The 12,605-nt window shown below is 40.4% G+C and overlaps 1 protein-coding gene across 2 annotated transcripts in view; it reads right to left on the bottom strand.

Annotated features, from left to right (window-relative positions):
• Positions 1-12,605, bottom strand: part of srrm4 (serine/arginine repetitive matrix 4) — a 64,759-nt gene that overhangs the window by 7,741 nt on the left and 44,413 nt on the right. Inside the window, exons 3-8 of one of the 2 annotated variants that reach the window (XM_023958229.1) lie at positions 4,737-4,817; positions 4,558-4,641; positions 4,437-4,463; positions 4,244-4,297; positions 2,959-3,042; positions 2,174-2,330 (exon numbers count right to left, since the gene is read on the bottom strand). In XM_023958229.1, coding sequence (XP_023813997.1) covers positions 2,174-2,330; positions 2,959-3,042; positions 4,244-4,297; positions 4,437-4,463; positions 4,558-4,641; positions 4,737-4,817 — 487 coding nt within the window. Of the gene's footprint in view, positions 1-2,170; positions 2,331-2,958; positions 3,043-4,243; positions 4,298-4,436; positions 4,464-4,557; positions 4,642-4,736; positions 4,818-12,605 lie in introns of both variants that reach the window. The other variant, XM_023958228.1, reaches the window with a different exon arrangement.

Below are 12,605 nucleotides of genomic sequence, written 5' to 3'. Positions count from 1 at the left end.
TATCTAATAATTTCACAGTAATTTTTTCTCAAACTTATTTATTTATTCTTTTCATGAAGCATCATTGGCTAACTAATACTCTGTTTTCATCCTGTATTTGTAGAAACAGTTTTCACTTTTATTGCATTTCTGAATCTATGAAATCATTGGAAAATAGAATATTATGTTGTTAGCCTTCAAGATCTTACTGTAAAAAAAAGTTTGCTGATTCTCTGAGTCACTTAACATCCTCTTAACACTTAACATACCTCATACATCAAATTAACCCAGAAACATCATCTCTGTTCCTCACAAATGAACATAACAGGAGGGTTAACAATGTATTTATTTCAATTTATTTCTAATATAAGTCGCTGCGGAGTATAAGTCGCACCCCTTGCCAAACTATGAAAAAAAGTGCGACTTATAGTCCGGAAAATACGGTACCTTATATCGATATGAACCAAAAATAAATCATATTTCTGTCTTGGAATACTATGTAGGTGACTTTTTTCATGTTTTTAAAAAATATATTTCTGATAAAATAAACTGCATAATCCTAAATGAAGTCAAACAAAATCTTTTTAGCAAAAACCTTTTTTGAGTTTTGGTTTGACCTTATATAAATCATAAAACAATGGAGTCTTTAACCCTTTGTTGATTGTTTTTTTGACTAGATACATGATCAATGGCTTCTTGGAGCCAGGGGGCACTTCCTGTACAACTCATACTAACGAAAAGTGTTGCATAAAGACTCAAAGCCGATTTTGTCCGCTTCAGAATCAGCTGATTGATGGCGTAAATAGTCAAAAGGTTACAGTGATTAAAAGAGCGTCAACACTGGAGCTAAAGCTCCAACATTAAAGGGTTAAATGTCTTTCTATGAACAGGTTTCAAACCGGATTAGGACCTCCATGGACGTGAAGACAAATGAATAAGCTCACTACTTTCATAGCATTTATGATAGCAACTGGTGCCAACCTTTAAACCTTCATTAACTAATAGTAAAAGTTCAGATTTCAATTCAGTAAAAACTTTTGCTCCGCCTTAAGAGTTTTGCAAATACCCTCGATAAACTGAAGTGATGTAAAGAGAAATGATTCTCTACTTTATACAAAGTTACTGACAGAGTCCCTAAAGAAACTTTTTATTTAAGTGGATTGCGCCATGTTTTACATAAATGAAAAAGGCTAAATATTCAAAAATACTCAGACAAAATAAAAGGTAAGGTTGCTAACATTTGTACATATCTGCAATTTAATGTTAAAAAAGTTGTGTTTTTGTGTGTGGGATTTGATCACAGAAAAAAGAAAAGAAAAACATAAGACAAACATAAAATGCAAAGGGAATATTTTACTATTTCAGTTTACCATTACACCCTTAAATTTTGTGTCATTTCAAACTGTTAATATGAGAGCTGCTAAGACTTGAAAATAAAAGAAAAACAATGTAAAGGAAAAATTCCTGCATGCAAGACGACAAGAAATCCACCAAAATACTGTACGTGGTAAAAATGCAATGACAGAAATGTGCAGCACATCATAAGGAGTTTTGGGAGTGATTTCTTTTCAATAACCTTTTGTTTTTATTTATTTATTAAATTGGACAGTTGACTGTTAATGTCTGGGTTTTATTGGCTTAAAAATTTACTATATTAACAAACAGAATCATCTATAAAAAAAACAGAAGACATTCAAAATCTTCTGTTACTTCTGTTACAGTGCATGCATTTTGTTTATCAATATTTATAATTATCTGCTTGATGATGAACAAAGATGTTACTAAAGACACATATTTGGATTTATTGTATGTTTTTTTCTTTTCATACAACTCTATTTACACATCTTTACTTTGATGAAACCCTTTTGAAATGTAAATACAACTTTATTAACAAAGGACAATTGCAAAGGTAAGGATGGTTATGTGAGAGTTTGACTTGAAGTGTATTGTAAAAGCTTGTTTTGTTTTTCTTAAATGCTTTTTTTTTTAAAAAAGAAACCCAAATTTGAAAATTGACTTCAGAGTGAAACAGAAATAATTTATAGGTCAGCTTTGCTGCACAGCCTTGCTTGTATGTTTTTAACCCAAAAGAACAAACTTTAGCGTTTGGTTTAGACTCACTATCAGTTGAAATGGCCCTAAAGGAGAAACAGAACCAGCAGCAACGTCTTGAGTCTTTAAGGCTACTTACGGCGCTGGCCGAGAGGACGGAGCGATATTTTGGAGCCGCGGTACAAACAGATTTGGTTGGTGGTCTGGTGTCCGTGTGGCTGAGGGCTGCTCTGGTTTCCTCTTCAACAGCTGCTAGGTCTCTAAAAGCCTGATGAACCACAGACTTATGCAGAGGATATCTGTGAACAAAACGCTACAGTAAGCCTGGAACACGTGGAAAACCGTGCATCAGGAAAACTCAACAGCTTTGTTTCTGGCGTTCTTCAGAAAACAAACCAGGATTAGGACAAATGGAAGTCAGTTCAGGGGAGATGGAAAGCAACTCTTTGGGTCTTCTGTTGGTGGCCCTACAAATCATTGAGTATGTTTACAACGACTCTGAGTCCTCGGATTCTCAGATTTTCAGACGACCTTATCTGAAACCTGCAAGTATTTGAAAATATCACAAAGTCATGTAGATTTCTCCCTGAAAAGCTTTTGGGAAATGTTCACATCTTTTTGGTTTATTTCTTTCTGCAGCTTTCAGTTGAAATGATGTGAGAAAAAGTTCAACTTTCTGCAGAACGTGCAGACCCTCTTGTGACCTTTAGAATCCATCAAAGCTTCCTCCACACCATCTCACATCGGAAATTTGTCATAAATGACTGTATTGATCAGAAGACTAAATGTATGTGGATTTTCTCAGAGGCAGCAATAATCGCTGTTGATGTGGTCAAGGAAGTCACCTCTTCTTATCAGTTCCCTCTGCAGGCCCCCTGGGCTGATAAGGTAAATGGATGGGGTGGGTGGCTGTTGTTGGGGGCCTACCTGTCCTCTGTTTTGGAATGGCAGCAGGAAGTATCCGACCGCAACCTCCGATCGCGTCGTCTCCGATGTCTGCGAATCCGAGAACTGGGAGGCGAACAGAAGAGTTACATGGATGGATGGATAAGGAGCTCAGAGTTTCTTCATTGTGTATGGGTGCATTTGACTTGGGGTTTTATAACCTTTAACTCTAAAAGTCCAGTTTCTTACAGACCAAAACCGCAACAAATGTATGTCTTCACCGCTTACAAAAATACTTGTTATTAAAGCTTTTGTGGTTATTTACTTATTCATTTTTATAATGTAACTTTTAAACATTTACAATACTTGAATAATAATAGTGTTTTGTCTCTATTTTATTATATTTGACAGCAGCAGGCAGGTCCTTTCAAAATAAAATCCACCCTGTGTCAAATAAGATCCTTGGGCTGCAGCAGATTTTATTGAGATAAAAATACAGGAAAGCCAAGACAAACAAGTCGTTTTCTGTCATTATAGTGGATTTTTATCCTTTTAAACCTTCAACGGTCAAAAATAAACATTACCACATTGGTGTATTATCCAATTTCTTTAAAAAAAAATATATATATAGGTTCAATGTAACTTTCCCTTAAACAGCAGCTGGACACAGATGTGCAGCAGCAGATCGGAATATGTGTTCTAAGCTTCTGCTAATGTTAACCTTTTTGCCAGTAGGTTAAACTTTTCGTCATCAATTTGCTCACTTGTCTAACTTGTTTAAAATCTTAACCTAAATGGCAAAACTAAAATAACTGAAAAAAATCAACCAAACCATGACAGACATTTTCTATTCTAGTTGTTAGCAGTTTTGGTCAAAGCCAAAGAGCCATAATGAAGGGATGAAGGAGCTGTATGTGGCTCCAAAGCAGAGGTGCCCTAATCCAGGCCTCACGTCTCGGCTTCCTGCTTTTCCAGGATATCTGCTGTTGATTACCTGGATCAGGTGTCTTTATTCAATAAGGAATAAAGACACCTGATAACTCATTTATCCAAAGTTGAATTACGCGGCTCAAAATCACAGCATGAAATTGGTTTTTCTTTCCTTTTTTGACCTTTTTTTTTATTCCGTTCATGGCTCATGCTTTCTGTCATTTTCCCTCTTTGTTAAAAAAAGAATTAGGCTGCATATTTCCACATCACCCAGTGATCCTCTGCATGATGACATTCCTGAAAATCCCCTCTTTTCTTCCGTGGCTATGTGAGTTCTGGTGGTGAAAGCAGGCTGTGGGGGCTAATGTAGAACACCGTTCTGATGCAACTGACTGACCTTTTCTTGTGCTTCCGTTCATCGCTCCTATGCTTATGCTTTAAACTTGAAGAGCTGCAGGATGAAAGAGTACAGAACCGTGAGCTGCTGGCTTTGATACCAACAAAGCTGCTCCTCTGATTCCTAGATGTCGGTGCTGCAGGCATGATAGCAGGAATAGAGTTTTTTTGACCAATAAAAATAAATCCTTTACCTGTGTTTTGATTTCTTTGAGGTACACCTGAAATATTTATTAAAAAAAACAACAGATTTGATCAGATAAAATAAATGTTGGAGCAGGTTTTTCATGTTAGTTTCCTTTTTTAAAGATCTACCTGTGTCCTTTGCTTTTCTTGGAACTCTTCTTCTTCTTCTTCTTTTTCTTCTTCCTTAGAGGGGGCAGGCTGTGTGAAGGAGACCTGGGTTTGGAAAAACAAAACAAAAAACAACATGACTTTGAATATTTTGTCTTTTCGTGCATCTCAGTTCTGTCATCCGAAGTCGGAAAACCCACCTGCTTCTTTTCCTCCTCCGTACAGACTTTCGTTTTTTCTTCTTCCCTTTCCGGGGAGACAGCAGCTCATCGAAGGAGCGGCTGCAGACAGAAAAGACACCTCTGTTGTCAAACAAAGAACCCTTCACATTTTTTAAAACTAAACATCCCAAATTCCAATTTTCCACACGAGAATCCAGAATTGGAAAAAAATTAAACTGTGTTTCAAAACAGAAGATTGCCCAAAGCAATGTCATTATCATCCAGAGGCGTGTCTAAAGATACATTTATTCACCACCCAACAGGTTTGTAGCTGGTCCTGCCAAAAAATGGCTTTTTAGAAAGTTTTGAGATTAGTTACACATTTTGTGGACATCAAAGGACGAGATGAAGTGTAAAGGATTAAAAGGACAACATTGTCTGCAGGCGTTGTCTGTGCAAGGTTTTAAAAACTAGAAGCAAAATTTGAAATCAATTCTAAATCTGACTGGGAGTCCATGTAAAGAGGACAGTGGAGGAGTTGTATTAACTAGTTTATTGGCACCTGTTAAATGTCTTGCCACTGAGTTTTGTATTAATGATCTCTCTGAAGATTATCTTTTTTTATAGAAGACCATTAAATCCTTAGCTACGATATTACTGAGCACACTTCTCGGTTAGTCTTGCCTTTTTGTTTATTTCCAGTAAATTACAAGTTCAGCCCAATACAAAACTTTTTATTTGTCATTTATGGCAGTCATAGTTGGCAGTTTTATATTGTGTTTCTAATCAGTTAAGGCAGAGCTTCAATTATAGAGCCGAACTCCTGCAGCTCAAGTTCCTGAAGATTTTCCGAATGTGTCCCACTCTGATGAAAATGGTGTTTTCTGTGCTTTTAACATATATTTGTGGCATTTTTCTTATGTTGGAGGTCAAAGTTAAAGGGAATTAGGCTTAAAATTGCATTATTTCTTTATTCAAATCCTTGTGAATCAGGATCACGTGAAAATGTGTTTCAAAAAGTTTGAAATTGTGACATAGGAGCTTCAATTGGCAGGTCACAAGCTCCCTGCTCCGCTCCATTCTGATGCATCCACTGGCAGACAAATAGATCCGTGTACGTCTTTGATTTCCTCATCTGAGCTGGTATCTGGATCAAAGCTGTACAACTGTAAGCTAGCGGGAAAGCCTGTAAACAGAGAGCTCTCATTAACGGGGGATGCTCCAAACCAACAGTCCCGCCCACAACTCAGAAACTCCTCCTGCTCTGCAGAAACTGTGTCCTAGAAAACGACACGGGTTTTTTGGCTAAAAATGGCATAATCATAATTAAAAGACCACCGGGGGCACTTTTAGACTCAGAGTGTGTCTTGAAGTTATTTTGTTAGTTAAAACAAAAAGAATATTCTCCATTTAGTTGCACTTTTTAAGTCAAATACATCTTGAAGGGCCTATATCATTCAAAATCAGCTGTTTCAAGCATTTAAGATTATACATATATTATGTTCATTCCTCACTATAAACAACCCCAAAGTGGTATTTTGATCTGTTTACGGATTTCTAAGAATACGTCTAAACAGCTGCTCTCTGAGCACCGGCCCCTCCCCTGACGTCACAAAGTGAGGACACGCAGACGCGCTGCCGAGGACGTCAGGATGAGGTCATGAAATGGGCAGTACCCACAAGGAGCAAAAGGTGGAGCCTCAGAGATCAAGCCTTCCTACTTTCGGGAAGGAAAATGAACAATGAAAATAACCAATTTATCATTATAAATCATTCTTTAATGTGATGAAGGTAACGTTTTCATAAATATGAATATAGTTTACTCTGGAAGGCGTTTTAGGCGTTCAAGGTTAAATATCATTAAAAATGCACAGTTCTTCTATTTCTCTCTGTTGTTAAGTTGGATCATTAAAGGGGATGTGGCTGCATTGATTAACTAGCCTCCTAGGGGTTAGTTAGTGAACTGACCTGGCTCCAGTTACTTTCATTTTGACTGTGCTTCCATCTGGAAGTCAGACGGTTGCCTCATGTTTGTGATAATTATGGCAAACACATTTAGAGTAAAGCCTCAAATCTTTTTTTTCCACTCATACTAAAAGTTCTTTGTCTGCATTGATAGCAGAATCCACACTAATGACCCACATCCCTCAGAAGGTCTGACGCCCGGGTCAGTGTGATTTGGGCTGATGCAGAAGTTTGCTAGTTGGAGCTCTGGAGACGTCTGGCTGTAATGAACGGCTCGGCTTGGTGTAGTTTAGGAGGGGGTCAGAAACCGTGGCAGGTAGGGGGGAGGAGATGCTGTAGTATCGCGAGACTCAACGAGACCGGTGTGGCAACTCAGCTTGGCGGTGCGTAAGTAGCAGAACAAACATTTCATTATTATATCATTTTACTGCCATATCAATTAAGCTGGTAAACTAACATCTGTAAAAGTTGAATAAGCCTTTTGACAGCCTGGAGGACCTGGAGGACCTGGAGAATTATTTAGACGGCTGCTACAATACCGTCGTTATGGGGAAGACCAACACCACTACTCCTTCCTCCAAACGCGTCCGACCAGAAAGTTCTCCCGGAGCTGCCTCCTCTCCAGGCAGTGGAATCAGTGACGCTTTAGATTCCATTGATAAAAAGCTCTCCAGCCTTGACGGCCGCTTGAATCTGTTGGAGATCCTCCATAGAGAGTTCCAAGGCCTGCGAGAGTCTCTGGAGTTCAGCCAGCAGCAGGTGCAGGAGCTCGCAGCGGAGAATCAGGCCCTCAGAGAAAGTGTCAAAACCCTGAGCAGTGACACCGCTCGCCTTTCTGAGGAGAACCGTTCGATCAAGGAAACCCTCCTGGATCTTCAGTCGAGGAGCATGAGGGACAATCTGGTGATCGCGGGGGTTCCAGAGGAGGCAGGAGAAGACCCGGAGGCGACGGTGAAACGCTTCATGGAAGCCCACCTGAAACTCCCCAAGGAGGAGGTGCAGAAGATCGCGTTCCAGAGGGTGCACCGGCTCGGAGGAAGAAGGTCCGACAACCAGCGTCCGCGACCGATTGTAGCCAAGTTTGACAACTACAAGCAAAAGGAGATGGTGAAGGGTCGCGGCCGGGAACTGAGGGGGACACATTTTAGTGTCAATGACCAGTTTCCGGTTGAGATCCTGCGGCGCCGAAAGATCCTTTTTCCTCTGAGGAAAAAACACCTTGCCAACGGGTCCAGAGCCGTGGTTTCTGTGGATAAACTCTTTGTAGATGGAAGGCTCTTCCGAGACCCGGAGATCACCCCCTGGCTTTGCTGAAGATCTGACATCCGAAAAAACAGCGGCTAAACGCGTTGAATGAATGAAACCGGCTCATCAATCATCCACACCTCCATCTCGCTGAAGCAGTTTAAGTTTTCTCCCCTCTCATGTTTCTGTTGTTTTTCCTGTTATGTTTGTTTCTTTCTGTTTTTCTTTACCTCGTTCTTCTTTTTAGTTTCCCCTCTCTCCCCCCCTCCTCATATGTAAATTATCCAAAGGTAACACGTCCCCCGGTAAGTTGGTTTCTATTTATGCACGGAAGGGCACGCGCGCGCAGACAAGCGCGCACACGGGCAAGCACACGCGAACCAGCACACACTCGCGGACATCCCGCAAACACCTCACATAAGCCCACATAGGACACATGCAACATGCAGCTCACACAGTCAGGAAACGCGCACGCACACAAACGCACAGTGTTTCTTCATCGATCAGCGGGCACGCGCACATGGACCGGCACACACTCTATTTAGCCTTACATTCTCTTGGTCAGAGCAGTTATGAACAGTCTTAACATTGTTAGCTGGAATGTGCGTGGGCTTGGCTCTGGGCCAAAGAGATTGAAAGTGTTATCTCACCTGGATGATCTTAAAGCAGATATAGCTCTACTGCAGGAGACCCATTTATGTACACAATCTCAGCACCTCCTGTGCAGCTCAAAATTTCCAGTCATATATTCTTCTAGTTATAACTCCAAGCAAAGAGGAGTTGCTGTTTTGATTAATAAAAATGTTACATTTACTCATAAGGATACAGTTACTGACCCAGAAGGTAGATTTGTAATTATTAATATATCCATTCAGAATAAGGACTATTGCATAGCCAGCATCTATGGTCCAAATGTTGACGACTCTTCCTTCTTTCACAGATTCTTCACCTCACTCTCAGTTCACTCTGACTCCACAATCATTATAGGAGGAGACGTCAATCTGGTTCTGGACCCTGAACTTGACAGACTCAGCACAGCAGCAGCCCAGCGCACATGGAGGTCTGCAAGTATTCTAAAGCAGTACATGAATGATCTGGGTCTCTGCGACGCGTGGCGCTCATGTCATCCAAGCACTAAAGGGTTCACCTTTTTTTCTCCAGTTCACCGCTCACACTCCCGTTTAGACTATTTATTAATCAGTAACTCTCTTTTAAAAGAAATTAAAAGTTCCAACATTCATCCGATTATTATCAGTGATCATGCACCAGTCTCTGTAAATATTTCCAGGGAAAAATCCACACCCTCATGTACGACCTGGAGGTTTAATACGTCTCTGTTAAAAGACCAGGAATTTCTTGAATTCTTTAAAAAAGAATGGGCAACCTTCCTAGAATTCAACAATACACCAGACATCTCACCGTGCATTCTGTGGGAAGCGGCAAAGGCAGTCATGAGAGGGATAATCATTTCTTATTCAACGCACAAAAAACGCAAAGAGAAAGCAGATTTATTAGAATTAGAAAATAAAATCCAAACCCTGGAGACTGCTTATGCTGCTTCTGCACAGGAACACATTCTGGGAGATCTGAAAAATTTAAAGCTGCAGTTAAATGACATCATTAATAAACAAACACAATTTCAAATACAAAGGCTACGACTTGAAAGATTTGAAAACTCTAATAAATCTGGCAAATTTCTGGCTAATCAGCTTAAAATTAATAGAGAAAAATCATCAATCACCTCTATTACGGACCAAACAGGAAATATCACTCATGACCCGGTCAAAATTAATAACGCATTTGAAAACTTTTATAAAAACTTGTACACACCACAGATCAATCCGTCAGAGCAAAGTATTGACTCATTTCTTAATAATGTAAACCTACCCAGGTTAAATGAGGATCAAATAACAAACTTAGACTCTCCGTTCTCGTTGTCTGAACTTCATGAAGCTCTGTTACTTATGCCTAATGGTAAAGCACCAGGGCCTGACGGCTTTCCTGCTGAGTTTTATAAAGAATTCTGGGAACAGCTGGCACCAACGTTTTATGAAACGGTCACATCTATCAATGAAAGCCAATCAATGCCACCTAACATGAACTCAGCCAACATAATTCTTCTTCTAAAACCAGACAAAGATCCCAATAGTCCTTCAAGCTACCGCCCTATTTCTCTAATCAATGCAGACGTAAAAATTATCTGCAAAGCACTAGCACAGAGAATAGAAAAAAATCACTCCTCACATAATTGACTTCGACCAAACTGGATTTATCAAAGGCAGACACTCGGATGACAATCTCCGAAGACTTGTTAATATAATAGATTTTGCCACCATTAACAACCAGGAAATGTCCATACTATCACTGGATGCTGAAAAAGCTTTTGACAGAGTAAACTGGAAGTTCCTTATTGCCGCCCTCCATAAGTTTGGTTTTGGAGAAGCATTCATCAAATGGATCAAAATATTATATCACAACCCCAATGCATCAGTTAGAACTAATAAACAGACTTCAAACAGGTTTTTTCTCGGAAGAGGAACCAGACAGGGCTGCCCACTCTCTCCTTCTCTTTTTGCTATATTCATTGAGCCTTTAGCTGCAGCAATAAGACAGAATGAAAGCATTAAAGGAATCAAAACTAAACACAGCCATCATAAAATTAGTCTCTATGCAGATGACATATTACTGTTTTTAAGTAATTTACATTCTGTAAATGAAACGGCAACAATCATTAATGAATTCTCCTCTATATCAGACTATTCCATTAATTGGAATAAGTCTGTTTTATTACCACTGAACAATAATGCGGAGCAAAGACTCACAATACCAGTTAAATCAGGAAATATCAAATATCTAGGTATCAATTTTTCCCCCAAACTATCAGAACTGGTGCAGCTAAACTACACCCCATTACTGAAAAACATACAGGACGATCTAACACGCTGGACCAACCTGCCTCTGTCCCTTATGGGCAAGGTAGCCACGGTAAAAATGAAAATCTTACCCAAAGTTAATTATCTCTTTTCAATGATTCCCACACAACCGCCATTGAAATGGTTCAAAACATTAGACTCATCCATATCAAGCTTTTTATGGAACAATAAACCTGCAAGAATTAGTCTAAAAACTTTAAAATCTGCAAAAAGCTGTGGAGGATTAGAATTACCTAATTTCCACAAATACTTTCTTGCAAATAGATTACAATACATCTTAAAATGGTTAAAAAATAATCCAGAAACCAACTCATGGTTAGACTTGGAACAGGCGTTATGTGGAAAGATCAACCTGTCAGATCTTCCATTTATTAGCCAAACAGTTAAAAAACAGGATTGTTTCAAAACTATTAATATAAACGCCACTTTAACAGCCTGGTGGGAATTTCTCAAAATATCAAAATCATCAATTCAACCGTGCAAAATGACACCCATCTGGAACAACCCAGACATCCTCATAAACAAAAAAATTATCCACTTCCCAGCTTGGCAAGCAGGGGGCATAAAACAACTAGAGCACGTAATTATTGATAGAAGATTCATAACTCCCCAGGAACTTCAAGACAAACATGGAATAAATAACTTCTTGGAATATCAGCAACTTAAATCAAGTATTACTAAAAAATTTAAATACAGAGACAACGATTTAAAGCTACCAGATGTAGTTACCACTCTGATCAATTTCTCAATGAATAAAACTCTCTCCAAAATATACAAACTTTTATGTAATTTAGATAATAACATTTCACTTCCGACAACAAAATGGGATGCGGATTTGAGCATCAGCACAGATGAAAGCTTTTGGTCAGAACTTTGTCTAAACACCTTTAAACTGACAAAAAGTCCAAATCTGCAGCTAATCCATTTTAAAACCCTTCACAGAATTTACTACACTGGACAGAGGATGTTCAAGATGGGTCTCAGCAACTCAGACATTTGTCAGCACTGTGACAGTAATCTACCCGACAATTACATGCATGCACTGTGGTTCTGCACGCCTGTCCAGGCTCTCTGGCAGCAGGTATGTGCCGATTTATCAGTCTGGCTTAAGGTTTCAATCACAGCTTCACCGTCACTTTGTGTGCTTGGTGACATGAGTGCCATCGATGTAGAAGGAGGATTAGGCTCTATCATTTTCATAACTCTTTGCATTGCTAAAAAAACTATTTTAACAAATTGGAAAAGCAAGAAAAATATAAATATAAGTCAACACAGAAATCTGCTGCTTGATCAGATCAGCTTGGAAAAAATGTCAGCCCAAGGTTCAAGTAACTTTGAAAGAATTCGGTCTCTCTGGTCTCCCATAGCTGACTCCATGACTTAGGGGATGGGGGGGCCTGGTCGTCGCTGCTCCTTGCCCTTCTGCCGTGGGCTGGGGTGGGGGCCGGGGCCTCCGGTGCCTGGCGGGGGGTGGTGGGGGCTCCGTTGGTCGGGGGGTCGGGTCCGGCGCCGGGGTGGGGCGGGCTGGGGCGCTGCGTGGTCCTCTGGGCTTGGGTGTGGGGGTGCGTGGTGGGGGGGGGGGGGTGTTCTGGCTTGGCTTGGGGGGGTGGTCCCTTTGCCTGTGCTGGGGGGGGTTGGCGGGGGGCGCTGCTCGGGGGGGGGGCCCAGCGGCACTGGATGGGCTTCCCATCTACGCCTGGGGCTGGGATCAGCCCTTCCCTGGCTCTGGGGCGGGACGGGACAACCCTCTTGGGGCCCCCGGGCG

This window comes from Oryzias latipes, chromosome 9 (assembly GCF_002234675.1).
Source record: "Oryzias latipes chromosome 9, ASM223467v1".
Taxonomy (NCBI): Eukaryota; Metazoa; Chordata; class Actinopteri; order Beloniformes; family Adrianichthyidae; genus Oryzias; species Oryzias latipes.
The sequence above is the reverse complement of the archived record's forward strand: the minus strand, read 5'-3'. Positions and strand labels throughout refer to the sequence as shown.